Source organism: Pelodiscus sinensis, chromosome 15 (assembly GCF_052426305.1).
Source record: "Pelodiscus sinensis isolate ZL-2025 chromosome 15, ASM5242630v1, whole genome shotgun sequence".
In the NCBI taxonomy this organism is placed as follows: domain Eukaryota; kingdom Metazoa; phylum Chordata; order Testudines; family Trionychidae; genus Pelodiscus; species Pelodiscus sinensis.
Window position 1 is genome coordinate 5,722,672 of NC_143066.1, and position 24,130 is coordinate 5,746,801.

General features: G+C 57.9%; 1 protein-coding gene across 1 annotated transcript; it reads right to left on the bottom strand.

Moving 5' to 3' along the window:
• Window positions 1–1,286: 1,286 nt before the first annotated feature.
• UBALD1 (UBA like domain containing 1) lies at window positions 1,287–18,595 on the bottom strand. The gene is made up of 3 exons (XM_075899118.2): window positions 18,248–18,595; window positions 9,472–9,531; window positions 1,287–6,834 (listed from the first exon to the last, which is right to left on the bottom strand). The coding sequence occupies exons 1-3, from the start codon at window positions 18,365–18,367 to the stop codon at window positions 6,511–6,513; spliced, it is 504 nt and encodes a 167-aa protein (XP_075755233.1). The 5' UTR covers window positions 18,368–18,595; the 3' UTR covers window positions 1,287–6,510.
• Between the last annotated feature and the right edge of the window lie 5,535 nt (window positions 18,596–24,130).

Below are 24,130 nucleotides of genomic sequence, written 5' to 3' on the forward strand. Positions count from 1 at the left end.
ATGTCTCTGGCACCAGGCAGCGAGAGGGGTTTCTTACTGGGCAGGGCCCTCCCCAGCCCTCAGCTCCACCAGGAGCTCTACAGGGGGCAGACATATGGGGGGGGCTGCCCGGCAGCATGTCACCTCATTATAAACCACTCCCCCACCCAGGCCCACTGAGGAATCGCTGCATTAGCGCAGCGCCACAGGCAGGCTCCATGGGGCAGGGCCAGCCTCCCCGCCAGCAGGATCCCCAGCCCTTCCACGGGGTGCAGGGCCTCTGGCGTGGGAGGGAACGGGCCTCCCAGGGTGCACTGCTGCAGGGCTGACCTGGGGCCACCAGGTGCCGAGACCTGAGGCTCTGAACAAGAGCCCGAGCGTGGCAGCAGGCGAGGCCTCCACCAGACAGCCCAGATTTCTCTGCCCAGGCCTGTCCGCTCTCTGGAGCAGGCAAGGGGCCTTGCGCTCCCCTCCCCGTCCCAGCACGGCTCTTGGGAAGCGGGAGCCCCCGTGCTGCTGCCCCCGTGAGGAACTCCATAAAGTTTTCACTTTTCTAACCTGCGTCCGGCGGGATCGTTTCAGGTGGGCACCGAGGCGCCAACCTCACTGCGGGTGGGGGCAGGGTTACCCATCACACTCCCAGGGCCTGGGCACTGGGCCAGGGGCATGAGGGATGGCTGGGGACAGCCACTCTTACCAGGGTAGCATCTTGCAGCCTATGCCGGCAGAGCATTGAGGCCAACGCTGACCTCAGTTATATGCCTGTAAATGTGGAGGAAGCCCCCTCAAAATGACAGGAGTTACACCAGCGTGAGATACAGAGGCAAAAGACCAGCTGCTGATCAGAGCTAAGCCAACTCCGGCGTGGCAGGAGGAAAGCTGTTCCCACCTGGGAGATCCATGCTGGCCTCAGTGGCTTAAAACTGTTAGATGCTCTCCCCTACCTAGGACTAGTTCCACCTTTGCTTACACTCATGGAGGCTGCCTGTCTGCCCATTATGGGGTGGAAAGGCACAGGGGACGTGACTTGCCCATGGCTGTTGGTGGGAGCGGTGGGATTTAGAATGCAGGAGTCCCCTGCGCCTCTGAATACCTGGGAAACACTAGCAGGAAAAGGCTGAGGGTACCCCACTCTGGAGAGGTTGTTCCTGAGGGGGAATAGAGAGCTGGGCCATCCAAAGCAACATTACTGAGCCCCATGGAGCAGTCTGTGGCCAGTGCTGCAGTGCACTGGGCTGCAAGAACTGGGCCTGGAGCAATGCCAGCACCAATGCAGGTACCAGAACATGCAGCCAGTGGCAGCAGCATTGTGGAGGTGCAGAAATATCCACATTTAATGCTCCCTCTGACAACACCAAGGCACAGGCTGTTCTGGGAACAAGCACCCTTGTCAGGCAAACAGAGCGCAGAAGACAAGCAGGTGGCTCTGCAGTGCGTCCCTGCCTGCCACTGGCAGCGTCAGCCTGCAGCCACGCAGAGCACGAATCGTATGCATAATCCAGCCCGGTAACTGGCTCCTTTGGTGTGAAACGTGGGCACTGCAGCTCGGCACCAGTGTCACTTCTGGCTCAGCCAGACCCTCTCTCAGGCACTGTGGCCTGGTCATCCAGGTCCTGGCCTAGGGGAGCCCTAGGTATAAGTCCCACATGGCCTAGGATGAAAAGTCTGCTCTGAGTCAGGCAGAGCGAGGCCTGGAAGCTGGGTCTCCCCCCTCCCTAGACATTTCAACACAATCCCATTTCACAACAGCCCCCGGGTTTGACGCCTGCCCATTGAGGAACAGAAACAAACGATGAAACCGTCATGTTGCCCTGAAGCAGAAGCGTCATCCTGAGTCAGTGCTAGCGGCAGGCTCCATGCTGGCTGGTTTGGGCCTAGAACGGCTGCCCCCAACAGCCTGCATTCCCAAGGCCCGAGCCACACAGCTAGAGTAACTGTGGGCCGATGGGGCAGTGTGTGAATAGCTTCGCTCTGCAGCGGGAGCCGCTTGCGGGGGCTTTGGCCAATTGCCTGCCTGCAGTGAGGGCTCTTGTGGGGTTCTCTGCCTGAGGCAGCAGGGAGCAAGGGTCCCCTTTCCATCTGTGCTTTCCCAGCACATGGGTGAGGTTGGCACTCTGGCCAGCTGAAGTCCTGTCTGGCGGGTTATGGAAGGAGCCTGGAGAAATGGCACATCAAACAGCCCACGATCCCAGTTACTAGATTGCGTGCAGAGGATACTGGTTTCAGATGCTGCGGCTGGGTCTCTCTGGCAGCAGGGTGGCCTAGTGGTTAGATCCCAGAGTTAGCCTGCAGAAAAGGGGTGGAGAACCATGCTACTGATGCCCCAGCCTAAAAACACCAGTGCATAGTCCTTGAGTTTGGGGCATGATCCCCAGAATCCAGGTTTTACCTTTAGCTAGGGTTCTAGCAGGTTTCCCCCTTTATCCCAAGGTGAGAAGAAAATTGGAGGCTTACTTGCTCCTGTGACTGGCCAAGCAGATGGACTTTGCATTAGGTCCAGTCCTGCAGCCAACAGAACCACACTCCTACTTCCTTGCTGGTTGGTAGCCAACTGAGCCAGGCTCCTTCCTTTTATCCTCCCTCCAGGCCTTGCATTGGCTACAGGTAAAGTGGGGCGGGGCTAGCTGGGCCAGATGGCTTTGTTTAACCCTTGAAATGCCAGGCCCTCTGCTCTTCATTCCCTCACAGATGCTTTAAGGCCCAGTAGTTTCTGCAAAGGTATATCGTTCCGTCTTTTTTCTTTACGAAGAGGACTGGAGCCAGATGGAGAGGTGCAGTACTAGGTGAAGCCCTTGGATGGGTTTTCCTGGATGTTTATGAACAGCTGCCAGTTTCAGCTTGGACATGGCATAGATGAGTCCATATGGAGCCTTTGCCCTGGGTGGCGAGACCTATAGGGCAATTGTAGTGTCTGTGTGGAGTTAGCGCGTCCATGTTCTTTGCAAAACCATCTGAGTAATCCCAGTTCTTTTCAGTGAGATGGAAATTTAGGCTTGGGCGTGATTTCTTCTGACTAGCTGCCATCAGCTGGAGTCTTCCCACTGGTGCTGGCACTTCTGACTGGCCCCAGGAGCAGGCGGTTGGGACTGGCTGCGTGCAGGCAGACCCTTTGGCAATATTCAGAGGGGACGGTGCGTCTCTGGGAGAGACAAGAGGACCAAGGGTCATGCTGCTCCAGCCAGAGGACAATGAGAGTTAGTGGGGAATGGATCGCACTAAATTGTAGCACTTCCCGATGGCCCTGATAATCGTAGAACACTAGGACTGGAAGGGACCTCCAGAGATCAAGTCCAGGCCCCTGCCCTCAGGGCAGGACCAAGCACTGCCTAGATCAGCCCTGTTAAATGTTTATCTTTCTCTTAAATATCAAACCTGCCACAGCCTCCCTGGGCAATTTATCCCAGTGCTTAACTACCCTGACAGCAAGGAAGTTTTTCCTAATGTCCAACCTAAACCTCCCTTGCTGCAGTTTAAGCCCATTGCTTCTTGTTCTATCCTCAGAGGCCAAGGAGAACAATTCCCCCCGTCCTCCCTGAGGCACCCTTTTAGATACTTGAAAACCGCTAGCGTGTCCCCTCTGGCTTCTCTTTTCCAAACTAACCAAGCCCGACTCCTTCAGCCTTGCCTCGCAGGTCGTGTTTTCTAGACCTTTCATCAGTTTTGTTGCTCTTCTCTGGACGGTTGCTCCAGCCGACGTGTCCCAGGAGCATGTGGAAAGTGCCAGCGTGGACCCCCAGTCAACTCCACCCCTTTGCTGGGAGGGCTGCCAGCGGCTCGGGGCGGCACCCGAGGGTGGGAGAGATGTGGCCCACGCCTTGAACTGACTTTACATGAGGGGGCAGCCTGAGGGACTGTCCCACACCTGCTGCATGTGAACACCTCCCCGGCCGACTGCCAGCCCCTGGGCCCCCCCAGAGCTGGCTGCAGGCCCTGCCCTCTGTGCCCATGTGCAGACACCTCCCCCCACCGCTGCCCTGAGCGAAACCTGCTGAAATCCCTGCCGAGATCCCTGCACTTGGGTGCACAGCAGGACTGACCCCCCGCTTATGGCTGAGCCGCAGGGCCAGTGCAGAGATCAACTCCCCGGGCTATGCTGGACCTGCAAAGGGCCCTGGGGTGAAGCTGAGCTAGGCCTCTCCCTGTCCCTGCCCTGAGGTCTTTCCAAGCCAGTTTCCATCTCCTCCCACATGCCATCCCGGGCACACAGGCAGCCCCCCGACACCCAGCGCCCTCCGCTAGCAAGGACAAGCCTGGCAGGCCAAGGGACTGAAGCAGCAATGCATTCTGGGTAAAAACATCCCGCTTTCACAGGCTAACGCCCTGGCCATGGTTGGGACAGGGACCCTGGCCCAGGGCTGTTCTGTGCCAGGCTGGTCCATGCCCCGCTCCTCAGAGACCTGTCCTGCTGCTAGGACATGCCTCATGCATGAGGGGAGCAGCGAGGAAACCCAGCAGCCCACCCCACTCTGCCCTGCCATGCTCCGCTTGCCCATCAGTCCCCGCTGTGCCTGCCCCAGGCAGCCCTGCAGCTGTGCTTAGCCCACCCTGGGATCCCGGCAGCCAGGGGAGCTGGAGGCAAGAGCGCACTGGCTGCCCTGCTGGCCCCGACCCAGCTTCCCACGTCGCCCCCGGCGTGAGCGCTCAGCAGGCCATGCAGAGCGGTGTCCCAGCAGCTACTCCCCGCCACTTCCACGGGTCAGGGCACCAAGCAGCCAGACCTGCCTCTCACCTACCGTCCCCTGGGACGCGTTCCAGCCGTGCCACCAGCCTGCCCCGCTCCAGGGCCTCGGTCACCACCCCTGCCAGCCCCCTGGCTGACTGAGGCGCACAGTAGCTTTCCCAGCACGCTGTGCTTAGACCCCAATCACTCCGGCCGCGAGCTGGGGGAGATCTTAGCCCCGTGGCTTCCTTTCACAGCCCTCGCCCGACGCCTGCCCCTCAGCCTGTTTGATGTGGAGGGAGCCTGTCTCTGGGCCACTGCACTTCTCAGCCACGGCTGCAGCAAATCCCTTGGAAAAGGCAGCTTCCAATTACCTCAGCATCCAAAGGCCTAGTCGCTTGCCGGCTCCCCCTTGGGGCAATTCCTCTCAGCCCCTCGCCCTGGAGAAGCACCTCTCAGCCCAGGGCCCCCTCTCATGCAGCCATCTCTGGGGCAGAACGCAGTCACAGTACAACCCTGCAGCAAGCCCACCCAGGCAGAGAGGGGAAAGGGCAGGCCAGCTAAGCTGCAGGGTGAGTGATGGAGGCAGAGGGCTTTTCTCTGGCCTGGGAAGCTCTTGCTGGCCCCTAGAAAATTCCCATTATCTCTGGGGACCCCTGCTTCACAGCCTGGCTAGCTTCCCCTCCAGCCAATATAGTCCAGACACAGGGGCAGGGGCTGCCCCATTTGGGGAAGGCAGGAAAGCAGGCCCCCCTCTCCCATCGCTGTACCATACAACAGGATCCTCTCCCTCATGAGCCCTGTCTGGGAACGTGCCCAGTGTTGGCCCTCACGCTAGGCCCCATCCCTGGGCGAGGGCTTCGGCTGCCACAGGACTGGATCCCTGATCCCGGAAGGGGCATTCCCACCTCCCCGGGCCGCTGAAACCAAGCACGGACACCAGGGTTCAAAGCAGAAGAGCGTGTATTGCAGGCGGCCGCCACGGACAGCCCAGGCCTGGTGCCACCGGAGCGCCTCCGAAAGGCCTTCCCCCAGCCAGCGGCAAAGAACAGAGGGTGCCCAAGCAAGCCCGGCCTCCGTGGGGCATATGCTGCATCATGCAAAGGGTGCCGGCGCCAGCCCCAGTGGCCTGAGGGGACGAGAGCCCAGCCACCCATCTCAATGGGAATCTGGCCCCCTCAGCTGAGAGAGGGAGCACAGGCCCCTGCCGTGGAAAGCAGAGAGCTGGGGGTCACAGAAAACAAGTGGCTCTATTTCTCCCAAGGAGCCTGCCTTCCCCCTGGCTCTTGGTACAAAGCGAGCTCAGTGTTTGGGCTTTAGGCCCGTGGCTGAGCAGAAACAGGGCAGGGAGGGTTTTTTTGTTTTGTTTTTTCTTTAAAAAAAAAAAAAAATGCCATTCGGTGGGGTTGGGGGAGCTGTGTGGGAAGATGTGTAATACCCACAACCCCCTTCTGCCTGGCAGAGGGACTCCACCCCATGCTGGGAGGGAGAAGTGGGTTCTGAAGGGATCCCCGCACCCCCCCCCCCCCAATAAATGACACTCGCATGCAAAACTCCAACGTCCCATCAGGAAAGCTGGGGAATGGGTCCCCTCATTGAGAGAGTCCTATAAAGTCCAGGATGCAGAGGCCAGCGATGGCTCCAGCATCCGGCACAGCCTCCCTGTGTCTCTGAGGAGCTCTGGTCAGCTCTAGGACAATTAAAAACTACTTCAAACCCATGCAAGGCTGCTATTTGCTTGTGTGTCTGTCTGTCTGTCTGTCTGTGGCTGCCAGTCTCCGTGACAACCAAGTTCCACTCCTCCTCAAAAAAAGGGGGAAAAAATGAACACAGGGGCCCTGCCCACATTGGGTTTCCCCTCCCCTGCTGCCTCATCTCTCGGCCTCCATGGTCACGTTGGCCTTCTGTTCGGACGTGGCTTGTTGGGAGACAGTGGCGGGCCAACCCGAGGGCTGCGAGGGTGAGGGCGAAGTCCACATGCTCTGCTGCAGCTGGCTGGAGGGGGATGCTGCAGGCCAGGCTGGGTTGAAGCCCCCGGGCTGGGGGAGCGGTGGGGGTGGCGGAGGAGGGGAAGTCGCCATGGATGCCACAGGGCTGCTGCTGTTGAAGCTCTCGGAGGCCTTGAGGCGAGAGAACATGGTGAGGGCGTCGGGGAAGTTGGGGGGGGTGGCGGGCGTGTTGGCAGGAGTGCACATCTGCAGGGGAACAAAGACAGACGCCAGTCAGAGACACAGCCCCTCACCCCCCCAGGGGCACAGAGGGCAGCATGCAGCCAGCTCTGGGGCAGAGCACAGGCCCAGTGTAACAGCACATCACCCTCCCACGGGCAGCGAGGGCAAGAACTACATCCAAGGGCAGCTGCAGGGGTGGTGAAGCAGTGGCTGCAGGAGGCCGTTCATGACCCAAGGACTCAGGATCTCCCCTCAAAAGCCACAGCCCGGGACCCTCAGCACCACACATGGGTATTAGAGCTAACTCAGGGAGAACGCCAGCAGCTGGAGCAGCAGCGCAGGTCCCTGCTTGCCTGGGCGAGAGCTGGCACAGGCCAGGCAGCTGGCAGAGGGCTCTGTCTAGGGCAATCTGCCAGTGGAATGAGCCCATTAGTGACCCCTGGGTAACTCCGGGAGCAGCAGTGCCCCAGGGCGTGCTGCCAGCCGAATGAGGAAGGTCTGACGCTGGCACATTCCATGCAGCTCAGCCCTGAATCAGTGCAGCAGCGTGATGCCTGCAGAAGCGAGGGCCTCAGAGGCCAAGCCAGAGCCAGCCATGGTACAGCTCTGCCGGTGCCCCTCTACCCTGACCTGCAGCCCCCCTGCAGTCCCAGTCCTGGCACCCCTAGGACACACACAAACCCTGGCATCAGCAGCTCTGCCCTCCTCTCCCACTCTGCTTTACCCGGCAGCGCTGGACTTCGGCAGAGCCTGGCGCTGGCTCAGAGCCACCTCAAAGCCAGGCAGGTCCCTGGGGCTGCCCCGTCCGTGCGTTTGGGAAGACGTGGCCTCCACAATGCACAGCGGGGCCCCCCAGGCTCCCTCCCACTGCAGAGCCTGCCCTGGCAGGGACCGGGGCGCGTGGGGCTGCTGCATCCCTGACAAGTCTGTCAGCGGCTGTCGGCCTCCCTTTCCCCTGGGGCAGGCCTGGTTTGTGTCAGCCCGGCCTAGGCCAGAGGGGACCCCGGCTGCAATCCCTGGACATGACAGGCTGCAGCCCGCCCCCGCTAACTCCCTGGCAAGCTGCAGTCAGCAATCGCCATTGCTACCCAGCCCCTCCCCCTCCAGTGCTTTCATGGAGCCTGCCAAGGTCGAGATATTGGGGGATCACATGGTTTGGCAGCCACATGCAGCCACCTCTGGGGTGCAGCCCTGTCGGGGCAAAGCAGCACCGCACTAGGGATGCGAAGGTTTAACCGGTTAACCTGTTAACGGCTAAGCGCTTACCGGGGGCGCGTGGGCAGGCGGGGGATGTTTCAGCTCAGGTGTTAGCGCCAGCACGTCCGAGTGGCTCCGCCAGGCTGCCCGCGCCTACCAAGGCGGCTCCCTATGAGCAGCAGCTATTTAAGGCCCCCGAGGACTAATCCTCTTTCAAGAGCTCGTGTGAAACATCCTGGGAAGGAGCCGCGCATGGTGCCCTTGAGATCCTGCCCTTCCCTGCACCCTCATCCTCCTAGCGACAGCCCCATGGGGAGGGAGGGGGTGCCGGCGAGGGAACAGGAAGGGGGAGGCTGTGCTGGGGGAAAGGCTGGGGGAGGGGTAAATGGAGGCCTCACTCTCACTGTAGTTTATGACACGTGCTTGGGGCTCTGCTGATGCCCAGACGGCTCTCTAGGAATAGTCAATGCTCCTGTACCGGCCCCCTGCTCAGCCCCTGCTGCCCAAACCCCACCTCATAGCAGGATCTCCCTCCCATCCAAGCAGCTGGCACTCCCCACTTACTCTGGGAAGGACAGGAGGTGCCCCCCTGGCTGAGCCCCTCTGCTCTGGGACAGAGTAGCCTCCCCGCAACCCACTTCCAGGCAGGGGTACCTGCAAGCTAGTGTCACCCCGTGAATTTGCTGACCAGGCGCATCCCTGCCCTGCGCTCAGCGTCTGCAGCCCCACAGCCCCCAGGGTGATCAGCTCCATGCAGAACTGGGCTCCGCTCCCTGCTGGAGACTAGGGGGTGAGGTGAACCCATTCTCACCCCTCGGCTGCCAGCACTGGAGGCTCTTTGCAGTGTTACGCTCATGCAGTGTGCTCCAAATCCCTGATTGCCCCAGAGAAGGGCAGAGTCAATCGAGGACACAGCAGCCAGCAAATCCCCGGGACCCATCTGCACAGGCAGATTACAGGCCGCCCAGGCACAAGAGTTAAAGGGCCCGGGAGCTGCTGGGGGTGAGATTTAATGGGGAAAAGCGACAGGTGGAGGATCAGAGGGGTCACAGGCTGCCAACAGGCCGAGTGCTGGGCCGCCCCGGAGCTGCTGGGCAGAGATTTACAGGGAAACAGTGTGTTTGTGCATGCCCGTAAGTGTGAGTACACGCCCATGAGTCAGTGTCTGTGTACTCCCAAGTGTGTGCGCGCACGCTGCACGATGCCACACCTTGGCTCGCAGGCCTCCTTTACCTTCACCCCACATAAACCGTGCTGCATGCACCGTCTCCTTCCCCGGATGTGTGCAGAACAGCCCACCCCAGCATCTCAATCTTAGCAGGACGCTTCCCCCTCCCCTCAGCACAGGGCTTTGCTGTGTACTTCTGCCCTCTGTCCTTGGCATTTGCAACAGCAGCCCGGCCAGGCCAGGCCAGCTTGGCGGCTGCTGCACCGATTTCTCAGCGGGCAGGTTTCAGCACTTACCATCTGATGGTGATGGCTGTAGGGGATGTTTGTTTCTTGGAAAAAAGCGCTGAGCGCAGTCTGCAAGGAGGAAGGAAGAGATTTACCATTCGGCCGGGAACGAGGCGCGCTCGCCCACCCAGCCCACTCACGCATCAGCCTAGGGCTCGGACTAGCTCCTGCAGGGCTCCAGGATTGGGATCCCAGGGCCCAGCTCTGCCCCGGGCTCAGCACAAGTAGCTCTCGCCTGTCAGCACCCTGCTTGCTGATGGTGGGTGGGGCTCGCAGAGCGGACAGGGCTGCGGAGAAGAGGCCCGCCTGTGTGTGCATGGAAGCAAAAAAATCGCACCCCCCCCCCCCGCTTGCTCCCAAACCCTGGATCCTGCGTGACTTCCATGCAATCATAGCCCAGCAGCTAGCTTGAAAGAGCCCCTTTGGGCTCTGGCCTCCATGCCGAGCAAACAGAGGCCTGGCTCCCTTGGGCAGCTCCAAAACCCCCTTCCCTTGGCTCCCCCCCCCCCCCCACACACACACACACAGAGCTGCAGAACAGCTCCCAGGGTTCCTGGAGAGCGAACCGGGTTTGCCTTTTAGTTTCACAGACAGATGCTACACATATGGACACTACTTCACCCCGGGGGAAATGTGCTTATTCCTGGGGTGGAGCCCAGCAGGCGTTTCACTCCATCAGACAGCTGTTTGCACAGGAAGTACAGAAGAATACCAGCTCCATCTGGGGCTGTAGGTAGTGAGATGTAATGACCCAAGCCTGAATTCGGCAAGGAGACCAGGGCCAGCACTCCTATGCTCATAGAAAGAGCCAGGGATCCACAATGGCCGCAAGGAGCTTGCCCAATAAAAGGTATTACCTCCCCCCCAAAAGAGATGCGCCCTTCCATTGATTCTCCAGCCGCCCTGCGAGCACGGAGGTCTCTCATTGAACTACTGGCCCAGTTTAGCTTGCAGGATCGGAAGGGCTTGGCGTACAGGGAGCTGTGGCTGGCTGCATATCCCAGCACAACTCCCAGCCAGCTGACATGCTGAGGAAGGTCCTAGCCCTTTGGGGGACTCCGGTGAATTAAGCAATCGGACAAGAGGTTGTGTTGGATGGAGTAACAGCTCCAGGTTAGTCAGTGGTTTAGAGAGAGAGGAGAGGAGAGGAGAATCAGGCCTATGGTGTTTTCCTGCATGTTCCCTGCGCAGCCTCTTTCCATCACATTAACTGACTTCGCTAGCAAGTTTTGCAACACTCGCAGCACACTACAACACTCGCAGCACACTACAACACTCGCAGCACACTACAGCCTCCGACATCAGCCTGGTAGGAAGCAGTTCAAACACTTCCAAAATGCAGCCACTTGTGGGGTGAACCACAGCAGCTGTTAACAGACCAGTCCATGAAAGGAAGCTCGCCCATACCGTGGGGACCCCAAACAGAGCAGTCTGGCCCTTCTCCACACTCGCCCGCTGTGGTCTATTTGCAGTGTGATGGCAGGTCAGTGAAGGGAGGCGGGAACGGGAACCCCCCTGGAGCTGCCAAATCGGGCCCAAAGTGGGCAGCAAGGACCCCGCTTTGCCGGTACTGCAATCACAGGGCCAGGTGAAGAGTGCCCGGCGCTAGCTCCAATCACGCTAGCTCCAGCACCTCCCCTCACCCCGAGGGGTTGGTACCCCCGCCCTGAAAGCACACAGCTGCCATTTCACCCACTGACTCCTCCCCTCGCTCTCAGACTGTATCCGCACGGTGATTACAAGGCAGACAAGCCTTAAAACCAGGGCTGTGGCCCTGGCCCCAGCAACTGCAGCTTAGCCGTTGAGGGAAGTCACCTGAGGTGGGTGGATGGATGCTGAGGTGGGGCTGGTTTTACGGGTGCTGGCTACCGGCCACTTCCTGGGTCCAGGCACTTAGTGTGCGTGTTCCGCTGAATGGTAACAAAACTCCTGGAGGGAAGGCGATTATCCCAATGGAGACCAGGGCCGTTAAGGGGGTTTAGTTAAGGGCCAGCACCGTCCACCAGCTGAACCTGTGAGGCGTTTGGGTGTAAAGGGAGCGTTTTTAAATGCAAAACCTTGTCAACTGCAGTGGGTGGAACGCTGTTGATTTGGGAGAAATTGGAAAGGGGAACAACGGGGGGGGGGGGGAGAGAGAGACGGAGCCCCTGGCGTCTGGTTGGCAGACCCCTCAGCTATAAACCCGTCTGCAACTCGGTGGGTGCAGCCAATAAAACCTTCTGCAGAACAACACCTGGTCCTCCCACCTTTGGCCTTCCAAGGAGTTTAAAAGGAAAGGAAACAAGAATGGGAGCCCCTGGCATGTGGGGGAGGAAGGGGAGCGGGGAGGGGCCCCCAGAGCCCCTGGCATGGGGGGGAATGGTGTGAATGGGGAGGGCCCCAGAGCCTCTGGCATGGGGGGGGAATGGTGTGAATGGGGAGGGGCCCCAGAGCCAGCTACAAGCAGTCGGCAGTTACCTTCTCCCCCCCACTGAGCTGCCGCCTTGCTGCAGGGTGGGGGCCCAGCCAGAGAGGAGTCAGCGGGCAGAGAGCAAAGGGACCTTGCTCCCAGCCTGCCCCGCGCTAGGGTGGGAGAGGAAAGGGCCCCAGCTGTCCAGGGGGATGAAAGGCCCTTCACAGCAGCAGCGGGAAAAGGAGAGCGCTCCCGGCACCCGGCGCTCCCAGCACCCAGCGCTCCCGGCATGTGGCAGAGGGGGCGATGGAGGGGGCCACAGTGCCCCCCTGCATGAGGGAGGGTGGGGGGGATTGTGACTCCGTCCCGGGGCCATGGGGCCGGGGCCTGGGGGAGGAGGGCAGTAGGTTGTGGCCACCCGGCAGGGCTAGCGCTTTGCCTGGCCAGCCAGCAACAGACTGGAAGTGGCTGAAGTGGACGGCCCAGGCACGAATCTAGCCAAGACACTGACCCTCTTCCCACTCCCCCTGGGGCAGCCCCACTGACTTCAGTGCCTCCCACCCCACACACACGCACGGCAGCAGAAGGGAAGCAAGCTGGGGATCGCTGCAGGCTCTTCCGTCTCACCAGCAGCCCCACGTGGGTTCTGTGAGCATCTCAGCAAAACCCTTTTCAGGTCCTGCCACGGGCTTGGAGGCATTACTGAGTCTCGGGGACAGCCAGGCCCGTGGGCTCAGTCACCCACCGGGGCGGCCCCTGAATGCCCCCTTCCTCCCCCAGCTCTGCACAGCCACCAGCTGAATCCTAGGGTAGAACGCCTCCCCCAGAGGAGGGCACCCATGAGCGGCCAATCCCCAGGTGCCACACATCCCCCATCCCACCCGCCAAACTCTGGCAACAAAGCTGACACCATTGCAACAACAACAAAGAGCAAAGAGAAGAATCTGCCCGGGTTTCTGTATTCAAATGGGATGGACCGGAGCCTAGTGAAAGATGCAATCCTCAAAATACCCACAACTACATCAAAATTCAAAACAAGTGTTAACAAAGAGCCGGCTAAGCATGCCCATTGCATGACTGAAAAGATGCAAGTGAATATTACTGATAGTCGACATGATGATGAATAATAGCACAAAGGAAACATTGTTCTCACAGACTTTATTTAACGGGACTTCTGGGGCTGAATCTTTTCGAACATTTCTTTGACGTTTACATCATAACTGGTCAAATTCAGGTCCAGGCGCACATTCAAGCGACATGAGTAATTACGCATTTTTTAGGTTCTGAATTCATTTCTCATTTCAAAAGTGGCCTGTATTTTGGGAATGGCAAGAGGGCCATATTTGGCTCCATACTGAGCCACATTTGGCTCGAGAGCCACAGGTTGCAGACCCCTGGGTTAACCGGTCAGCTTGAATGGGTCATGTTTACCGGTTCTGGTTAACTGGTGGGGGCTAGAGCAGCTCTGTCCATGACAGGCAGGAGGGGAGGGAGAGGTATTCTAGCCCAGCCACACTGGAACAGCCACCCCCCCTTTAATTGGTTAATCACCGTGTTTAACTGGTTAACCAATTCAACAGGATTTTACATCCCTACTCACCAGAGCCTCCCCGTTCCACAGAGACAGAAAAATGTTCCTCCAAATGGTTCCCTCCTCCAGCCTTGAGTTGCAGTGATCACCTTACACAGACACAAAACAAGTGCTTCCCACCCGCCCGCCCCACAAGCCAGCGTGCTCCTTGGTGAGCCCCCTATAGATATCAGACACCTGAAAGGGTCCTCCTGGATCTGACAGAGCCCTGCCAAGGTTGACAGGACATTGAGTGCATCCTACAATGCCCCGGGGGCCCTTGTTATATTCTGACACCAGGGCAGCATGTCACAACGCAGCAATGTTTGCATTGCACGAGGGTGTCAACGTGTGGGCCTCTCCCAAAGGACACCCGGTCTGAAGATGCTTCAAGCATCAAGGGACCTCCTGGGCCAGGTTCTGCTCTCTGGCACTCTGGGGTGAATCTGGAATAAATCCACACACTTGTGTGGGTCTCCTCCTGATGCACACCACTCTGACTGAGCAGGTAGCCCACCCGCTCTCTTGGCTTTTCTGGCAACGGATTTAGCATCACTGATTGGGAAATGCTGGATAAATCCTGTATGGAGACCTGCTTCTCATCAGGCCAAAGTCAACATGCATTTTGCTGAGTAAATTACCAACAATCCCCTGCACCAGTGAATCAAGAGCACCCAGCTCCTTGGTTTGTTTGTCAGCTTCTCCCTCAGCCTGTGCGGGTAACCAGGCACCAGTGAGTGAAGGGACCAGAATCCCCTCTGACGTATACGGACAGATTTGGAATTCCCTAGCAGCCTGGAGAGACTGGGTGGCAAAAATCACCAGAGCCCAGAAATTCACTCCCTGCCCTTGCGACGCCAAGAACGAGTGAAACTGACCCCAAGAGAACTAAAGGCAAGTGCGTCTGTTCTCAGAGACAAATGCTTCCTACAGCTCACCCAAAATGCTGATCGCCTCCCCTCCCAGCAAGATTACCTTCCAGTTCTCCTGCCCCCGAGCACCGCAGTTTGACCTCCCCACCTACTGCTGTGCCCCCTTAACCCTGCTGAAGGAAACTCCCCCTCATTAATACGTACATTACCACAGGGCCTAGAAACCTAGTCACGGAGCAGGGCCCCGTTGTGCAAGGCGCTGTACAAACACAGACAGTCCTCGCGCCCCCTCCCCCAAGTCTACAGTGAGCTCATGGGATTCTGTGCCACCCGCCTGCCAGTAGCTGGAAACACTTCTCAGCCCCCAGATCCACTCCCTCCCTCCTACACAAGCACAGCCCAGGTGCCGCACGCCTGGAGACAGCGCAGCGTTCAAAGGTTAAAGCATTATCCTGCTGCATGAAACAGTCCGGAAGGGCTGCAAAGGGGGCCAGATGGAACGTATTTAAGGACTGGTCTAGATGGGGAAATGGACCAACATAATTCACCAATATAACGGTACCACTCGAGTTAAACCCGTAAAACCCACTGGGGCCATTCCTATTCTGGGAGCAGAGTGCGCACACGGAGTCAGGCAGGTAAATTTCCCCTTCTAGACAGGCCCAACAGGCAGATGCAGGAGCCACCAACTCTTGTTACTTTGTCACCAGACTCTCAGGTTCCTTTCAGCTGCTATCAGGCAATTTATTACCTCGAAATGGGAGTTTAAATGGGAGGCGACCCACATGTGCAAATGAGAATGGAAGCATCAGGTCCCAGAGAAACCTGGTGGCTGGCCCACGCGCTCTGGGCCACGCTTGGTGGCTGGGCCACGCGCTCTGTGATGCAGGTGTCGCCCGGTAGCAACGTTCGCAGCTCGTGGGCTCCGGAATTCAGAGTAGCAGGAGCCAGGTGTGTGCATCCATACCCCCATACCCTCTCGTAGCCACCTTTACACTGAGCACGAGTAACATTTCTGAAACCATGAAGCGCCGCTCAGCGGAGGAGACCCTCGATGGATGTAAACAGACATCGCTCCACCGAACTCCAGAGTCCCACGCACCATGGTCCAGCGTAGAGAAGGGCAGCCGTAAAAGGGGCTAGAGTAACAGTACTCTGCACATGCAGCTGCCAGGCTCAGGCGCGAGAGTACCGAAAGACCATACTCCGAGAGCAGAGCTCTGAGAGGGGGGCATGCCGGGCAGCCATTTTGCAAAGGGAATGAGCTGACCATTTTGCACCAAAAGTGACTGGCAACATAGTAACTGCCTGTCCCATTCCCTCTGTTTACAGCTCAGCTTCCTCTGAGTCATGCCAGCACCAAACCAGCACGGGAGAGCAGAGGCCAGCTGACTGCTGTTTGCACTTGTGCAACTTCCGAAAGAGTGACAAATGTCTAGAAAATGTAATTGAGACAATAACTTTCTGTAGCAAGTTCCCACTTCTGGGGCTTTGCATGTAAAAGGCGGTGTGGGATCCTTCTCTCACACCTGTCTTAAAACGTCCAGTAGAGCTGCTCTTGATTTACACTGGTGAACCCAATCAAGGTCATGTGATCCGCGTGTCCAATAATTCCTTAAGCAAGATCTGCAAATAAGCAGGTGGGCATGCCTTGTGGGTGCCTCTCTGTTCATCACAGACAGTGCTGCACAGAGAGACACGGAGATAGATTCAGCACTTTGGGTTAGGGATGACTGAATAGTCGAGTAAACTCATGAATACTTATCAGTTACTCAACTATTCTGTAGTCCCCAGGGGCAGGGCCGGCAGCCAGTGTGCTCCACCCCAATTCTGAGGAGCCCCCTGCCACTCTGTGTGGGGTGCCAGGTGGGAACTGGTCTGCGAGGGAAGCCAGTTTAAAAACCCTCTTCCCGCATGGACCGGCTGCCTGTAGCCCCACGCTGCTGCTTCTGATACAGAGGCAGCAGCATGGGGTGGCAGCAGCCCCTGTCTGGGGAAAGAGGGGGGAACTAAGCTCTGGGACCCAGTGCGAGCCGGAACTGAGCTGGACAGCTGACCAGCCTGCTAAAAAATTTACTGGATGGGGGGGGGGAGGAGAGGTAGGGAGAATGTGTGTAGTCTATAGCATTAACCTATAAGCTTTTGCTTATTGGTTAATCCACTACTCTATTACATCCCTACTTTGGATTTGTGCGTGTGTGCGCGCATAGACGTAGACTGTCTGATTTTGACCAGCAGCCTCTGATTTTGCACGCAGAAAATCTGTCACATGGGGTAGATTGTAGAGCATCTCGCTCTCTGAACTACCTAATCAAAGCCGCAGCACAGGGAGCCAAACAACTCCATGCTATAAAATACACACAGAATTAATTCTGTACTGAGGCACTTACAGATCAGGGCTGCAGCATATACAGAACAAGGGATGCCCCAGCCAGGCAAAGGTATGCAACAGACCCCTTGCTCGCTACACTGACTCAAGCCACTTTCTGTGTCACAGAACAAACACACTAATTACAACAGCACCATCAGTGACAAACCCATCGCACGCAGAGAGCTGCCAGGGATGCATGGAAAGCATTCTGTTTAGATACTGCCCTGCTTGCTACATCCCCTGCGTGCGTACACACACACTCTCCCATTCTTTACCGCCAGCGAGCCCGCACAGTCCGCCTGCACGTTCCCACCTGAAGCTGCAATCCAGAGGGTGACGTCACAGTCACTGCCACAGCCATCACTAGCCATGTCAGCTGGTGCCAATGAAGTTTTAACCAGCAAAATCTCCTCCTGGTGCTGCCTCAGGAATCAAACACCAGGGGGCAGGACCACAGGCAAGACCGGAGGGGGGCTCTTTAACCCACAGCCACTAAGGGGTATCTTTGGGCCTGCAGGGAACAGGCGGAGGCGCTGGGGGAGTGCACAGTTGTTGCTACGCTGCCCCCAAGCACCAAGTACAGAGGAGCACGGAAAGGCTGCCCCAGCAGCGCCAGAGCTCGTGTGTACTGTATGTTCTCTGTGCGGGCGTGATCCTTCCACTGCGCTTTAGATGCAAATCCGCTCCTGAGCGGAGCCCGGACAGGGGTGGGCAGCCCTTGTGGATCTGATCCAGCCAGCCCGGGAAACGCTCCCCCGCTGGGAGCAGTGAAACAGTCTCCCTTTAAGAACACACAGACAAGCACACCCCCATGCACAGACATACAACCATACTACAATAGTACTCGCATGCATGCACAGCTGTCCAGACACACACGCTAGACACACACACTCCCACCCACGCTTCTAGTATGTACGGGGCCATACACAGGTACCCGTCCAGGTACGCACACCCCTACTTTACACCCACATCAAAACAGTGCCAGGAGTGACAACTCTGATGGCATCTCCTTTCCTGGGACCGGTTAGAGACAGAAATGCCCCCGGCCCAGGGTGTCTGATGCTCGTGGGCCTGACAACAGCAGCACCATGGAGTGTCCCCCGGTAGGGGTGTGCTGAGTGTGCACACCCACGTACTCTGCTGAGTGTGTACACACACGTACTCTGCTGAGTGTGCACACACACGTATGTGTGTATGTCAAGGCAGCACAGAGATGCTGACACGGGCAGACGTACCCCAAACCCCGCTGGGTGCCGCCTACTCCCTAACCCGTGTCTGCTGCCCTAGTACCCGCAGCCGGGCACCCTTCCTCCCACCGGCGCCCAGGGCACGTGCCTGGGATTAGCCTCCTGGGGGCACAGGGGCCTCCCCGGCGCCCTCTCCCCGCATCCCCGCCAGGCAGCGCGCTGGGGGCTTGCTCTGGACATAGCAGCAGCTCCCGGGGCTGGCCCCGTCCTGACCCCCCCAGCGGCGCTGCCCAGGCCCCGGGGGCAGGTACCGATCGCGGCGCGGGCCGCAGGGAGCCCCGCGGCCCCACCCGTCGCGGCGGGGTCTGCTCGCCGGCGGCCCCCGGGGCTCACCTCGAACTGCCAGTGCGCCGCCTGCAGCAGCTGCTTGGCCTGGTCCGCGGCGCAGCCCGCCGTCAGCACGAACTGGTTGATCATGACCTGGTGCTTCAGCTCGTCCATGTTCACCGACATCGCGCCCGGCTGCCCCGCTCACCGCGCAGCCACCATTCCAGAGCCGGCTCCGGCTCATACAAATATTTACTGGAGCGGACTGACTCACCCCGCCTGGCCTCCCTGACGGCGCAGCCAGGGCGGGGCCGGCCGGGCAGGCTGGGAGCTGTAGTCCGGAGGCCCCTGGCTGGGGGAACCGCGGGCCTCGCCCCAGCCTGGCGTAGGGAGAGACACGCTTGGGCACTTGCCTAGAGCTGCGCGCACGGTGCACAGGGCGTGCGAGGCCCCCCAAGCACTGGGCTTCCTGCGGGACGCCCGCGTCATGGACTAGCCGGACTGAGGGCATGGCTAGCCTAGGCCTGCTCAAAGCCCGGCTTGTTCCCCTTGGCTACGGAGGCGGGGGAAGCTGGTGTCGGGGGTCACTGCAGCATTGCCTTGTGCCCTGCCCTCCCTCCCCACCTGGGGCTCCCCCTTCCAGACCCTGGGAAACTTGTAGAGCCCTGCGCAGATCCAAAACTTGGTAGCCACATTGGCAGCGGCAAAAGGATGCGCCCGGAGAGCCGCATCCCCAGGGCGCCCCACGTGCGCAAGGTTCTAGATACCAAGTTTGCATCAGCGCTGCAAAAAGGAGGAGCAGACATTTGCACCCACGTTTGTTCGTGGCCACAAAGCAGGTATCCCTGGATTTGCAGGACTCTAGAAATAGGACGCAGCTGGGTGGTCGCATGGGGTGCAAAGCTGCTCCCAGAAGCCGGGGCAGTCAGGTAGTAGCCCCGTCTGGCAGGAAGGACTCCTTCCCACGGTTGCTGTGCCAGCTGCTTTCAGACCCATGCCAGCAAAGCGGCTAATGCTAGGAGAGCCTTCCTCATGACCAGAACTGGCGCCAGGGGTAAGCACGCTTAGCAATTGCTTCAGGCCTGGAACAGCTCCAGGAGGCCTCCCTATTATAGTATTTGCTGTGTGTGCAGAACCCCGGGACTATTCCTGCATAGGGCCCCCAATGGGCTAGCACCAGCACTGCCAGGCAAGCAGTTCCCACCCTGCACCAGTCTGAGCAGCCAGGATTCAGCACTACATTTCCCAGGAGCCCTTGCTTTGTTTGCATAGTTTTCCGGGGGGGCTGGTGTGCACTGAGTGACGTGTGGGGACAGCCAGTCAAGGGCCAGGCTGTGTTAGTACCTGACCATATAAGGTAAACAAATCTGGCAGCCCCAATGAGCACGCGAGGGAGGCGGGCCGGGCTGGGAGCAGCCAGGGCTGTAGTGAGGCTGGCTCTGCTGCGCTGGGCCCCTTGCCAGCATGGCACTAGCATGGGAGGGAGGCGCACTGTTTACAATCAGTCGCATGCAGCTTCCTGTTTGTGTGCAGGGAGAGGCGCAGGCTTGGCCGATGCACTAGCACCAAGGGGCTCTAGGAGCGGCCATAGGCCATGCTGCTTAAAACCAGAGGTGTAACAATGCTTATCAAGTGATGCTTAACGGTTAACCCACAGCCTGGCTGGGATGCAGCAGCTCCTGCCTGTGGCACAGTATGGACAGGCTAGCTGGTCTCAAGCAGTCCCTGCCCGGCTGGGTCCACGGTGTTGTGCTGTGGACTGGGCATCTGCTCCCTGGTTAACCGGTCAAACCCAGTGTTTAACTGATTCACCTTTTAAACAACAGTTTACACTCTCTAGCTTAAGCCACTTCATGAACCTGGGTGAAAGACAAAGTAGGGTGGGGGCCGTGCATTGCACCCTGTGGTATGGCTTCTTCATGAGCTAGCCCATCCCCAGGCGCTGCCCAGCTAAGGCCCGGAGCTGGAGGATGTAACACTAAGAACAGAGATAACGGTTGCCGGACAGAGGTTTCCAAGCCTCCAAGTCACCTCTGAGACCTCCTCATTGATGAGGAAACTCTCAAGGAGGTTTTGTAGGTGCCTGGATTCTAGCAGGCTGTGGGAGAGAGCTGGGGAGTGTGCACTTTGGCCTTCCCCAGGATAGACTGTCTCCTGAAAATCTGCAGGGGCAATCAATATGCCCTTCTGGTTAAAGCAGGATAATGTTTAACCAGGGGAAGTTACAGCAGTGAATTCATTATTAGGAGCAGCTGCAATATCCATCAGGAGGATGTGCTCTTCCGTGTACATTGTCCTTCATGGGGCTTGTGTGCACGGTAATGAGCTGCATGCTTCACTCGCTGGGGGTCAAGAATCCAGCTCCTCTGGTAAACAGGGCTGTGTTCAGAGGAGTGGCAGGGAAATTCTCGCCCTGCGCACTACACAAGGCTAGACTGGCTGGTCACAGTGGTCTCTTCTAGCCTTGAAACCTAGTATCTAAAGCGGGGTTCTTGATGTTTGTTTTCTTTGAGTTCTCCTTCCCCAACAGGCTGTAAAAACTCCACAACCCATTGGTGCCACAAGTGGTTTTCTGCACATCGCACCCAGGGCTGGCATTAGGGTACTAGCTGCCTGGGCCCCATGCCACAGGGCCTCCTGCAAAACTAAGTTGCTCAGGCTTTGGCTTCAGCCCAGGGTGGTGGGGCTTAGGGCTGGTGGGTTTCAACTTTCGCTCTGGGCCTCAGCAAGGCTAACAATAGCCCTGCTTAGTGGGACCCTGAAACCAGCTTGCAGCCCCCCAGGGGGCCCCAGCCCAGAAGCAGTGATCTAAATGGAAATGTCTCTGAGCTTTGGGAAGCCAAATCCTCATCCGGATTCCAATTTTTCACATGAGCTTCAGGCCGAACCAAACCACAGCTGCCCCCCAAAGCGATGTTCTATAGCTAAGCATTTGGGACCGGGGACCGTCTTTCTGTTGTGTCCTGGGCGTCTTGGGGCCCAGCTGATCCCAAACTAATAACTGGAGAAAGAACGGAAGCTGCCCCAGGCTGAACTAACTGCGCCCCCCCCCAGAATTCAGCACATGTGGTTTAGTTCCAAATAGTTTTCCTTGCTCCCCTCACTACCCAAGCAGAACTAAAGCTGCTGCGGATGGTGAGCGCCAGGTCTTGTCTGTAGCGGGGTGACCACTTACTGAGCGCCCCCTCCTGGCCAGGGGCCTCTCCGCAGGCTCCCCCTATCTTTTTTCCTCTGATCATCAGGGTCCTTTAAGAACTCACCGAGGCTTTCTCTGGTTAACAATACCTCTGCCTGGGGCATGTTTCATATCAGAACCAGTGTGCAACAGCTAAGGGTCCATACACAGTGCTGGCAATTTATTCTCAATCTCAGGACATTTCTTTCAACTCCTCCCAGTTCTCCCTTCCTCAGGTGCTGCCATACAGGACCCAATATGGCCAGAGTCCCCCCTGCCACGGGGCTTTACCCTCCAAGCTCCCATGTACCTGCTGGAGGCTTCTCCTTATAGAAAAGTGCTTGAGTCCCTTGGGCGTGGGGGGGCTCGTTCCAGAGCAGGGGTTGGCTTAGCCCCAGGCCTCCAGTCTAGCAGGACAAGCCATCCTATTACAATGGCTCTTTCTCATACCGATGCAACAGGTGTCTAGCCCGTGACTGGGGCTCCTACATGTGACCACACCACAAATTAATAAGAAGAATAATTATAAATAATAATTAATAATAAGTGACGCGAGACCGTGAGTTGGGCAGCCTCGTTGCAGGCCCATTCTCCTGCCTCTAGCTTGGCTGGCCCATGTTCCCATTCCATTGACATAGTTGTCAAGTTGTAAAACAAGAGCCCATAGTGGCTGAATGCTCTGGAAAGCAGCCCTGGGCTCCTGGCGACATGAAAGGCTCCTTTGAGAACCCGGCATTACCATAGCAGAAGAAAGCATGCGGCCAGGCAGGCCCCGCTGGGCTCCTCGGCGCTATCAGAGCAGGCGCTGAGGAAAGAATGGCGTTGCTAAGGCCCCGGGAATGATAAGCAGGCCTGGCCATTCAGCGCAAAGGGCTGGGAGATAATAAAGCCAATGAAAAATGGTGAGTGGAGCTGAATGGAAGAAAACGTTCCCACCTTCACAATGAGCACGCAGGCCCCCCGCAATGGCGGATTAGTTCCGGCCTCCGTGGTGACACACACTAGGCTAAGGGCCGCCCAACCGCATCGCTCTCTGACTCCTCCAGCCCTTGCTGCGTTTTGGATGCAGTCCCATCCAGCGGGGCTGGGAGGGTTAATGGAAAGACTCTCACACGGGGCAGGGAACCTTTTTTGGGTCGCAGGCCATTGACCCACAGAAAACTCAGTCAGGGGCTGTGCACAAGTGGGACATGGTCCAAAACGAATGACTGGGCTAGACAGAGGATGGTTTCAAACCCTCACTGACATGGCCCCAACTAGAAGGAGAAAGACCTTCCCCACGTTCCCCTCACACCCCGGAGCTTGGGGGGCGCAGGCTAGTAGATTGTGTGCTCCAGCTCCACGGGGACACAGTGAGGGCAGGGGCTGGAGCATCAGGATGTGCTCCCCAATGCTGGGGGGGAGGGGAGCCCTGAGCCTCGCAGGCCAGATACAGGCAAGCCGGGAGCTGCATCTAGCCCCCCAGGCCTTAGGTTCTCTACCCCTAATTGGTCACACACCTGTGTGCTTTGCAGTTGTTTCCATCGCTTTTGTACCAACATGCCTCAGTATTGGCCATTATTAGTACTAGGGTGTGCGGCAGGCATGGCGCAAAGCAGCACAGGCCTTACACCTACTCGCTCCCATGGGTCAGTGGAGTGGCTCAGCATTTACACTGTGCTCTGAATGAGGCGTAGGGGGTGTGCAACAACAGCAGTGCCCTCTGTGGGGCAGTTACTGCCCCGGGCCTGTGGTGGTGCTTGGAGACGTGCAGCATGTTGCAGGACGTGACTAGTGTTTTTATAAGTCCAAGACAATCCTCAGAGAACAGAAGGCCTGATAGAGCGCTAGCCGACAAGGTGTAAACATGGCAGGGAAAACCGGTTCCCCCTACAGCTGGTTTGACTAAAGAAACAAGACGTTTTTAGAAACGACTGCTTTTTGCAGGGGAGAAAATTTGGGCCCCACGTCAGCAAAGCGATGGAGAAGCGCTCAAAGTCCTTGGGGTGGGGTGGGGTTTATAGAGGCAGACATCATGGCCACCCCAACTCCTAGGTCTGACCCTGTCTGGCCGTTCTTACGTGTAGGAGGTGACCCTCAGGTTTTACAGCTGGAACACGAGTGGCGCTGAGGAGGGACAGACACCGAGCAGGAAAAACAAACCAGGTTTTTTTGTGGGTAATAAAACGCTGAAGCGCTGGACTTTGGATGAGCCACTCTGTTGCTCTGGGGTCTGAAGGTTCCTTATTCAAACAGACACACCTTCCTGCGCATAAACACCCCAGGAGGCTTCTGCAGGGCAATCTGTTGTAGCGGGAGAAACACTTGTCCAGCGTTAATATTTAAGACAGGGCCTGATCTACCTTACTCCACTTCAGTCTGGTGAGACTCAGTGCACCTCACTGGAGTCACTGCTGATTCCTAGCAGATCATCTTCATTTGAGTTGATCCTGATTTACACTGTTCACTGCCTAGATTTCACTGGGGTTGTCCTGATTGACATTGCTTAACTCCACCCGCTAGACAGGAGTCACTCCCGATTCACATCGGGGTAAGGGAAGTCCGATTTCAGACCTTGCTCCAGGCCCAATTTTACACTTCAGGTGTGAGCTGGTCAGATGAGGGGGCGAGTGGACAATGATGGGGTGCACTGTTTGGTGCTCTGCGAGTGTGCAGAAGGGGGCTGGCTCGCTTGTCCGGCTGTAGCTCTTTTCAGCAGAGACTGTGAGGGGGGCTTGTTGCTGCGACCTCTGAGCTCTGCCCGCCTGCTTGCTGCTTCCTTCAGGCAAACTACA

Coding starts and splice junctions, on each gene's coding strand:
- UBALD1 (XM_075899118.2), bottom strand. CDS start 18,367: ATGTCGGTGAACATGGACGAGCTGAAGCACCAGGTCATGATCAACCAG. Junction 9,532..18,247: donor CGGCGCACTGGCAGTTCGAG/GTGAGCCCCGGG, acceptor TCCTCCTTGCAG/ACTGCGCTCAGCGCTTTTTT. Junction 6,835..9,471: donor ACAGCCATCACCATCAGATG/GTAAGTGCTGAA, acceptor GTTCCCCTGCAG/ATGTGCACTCCTGCCAACAC.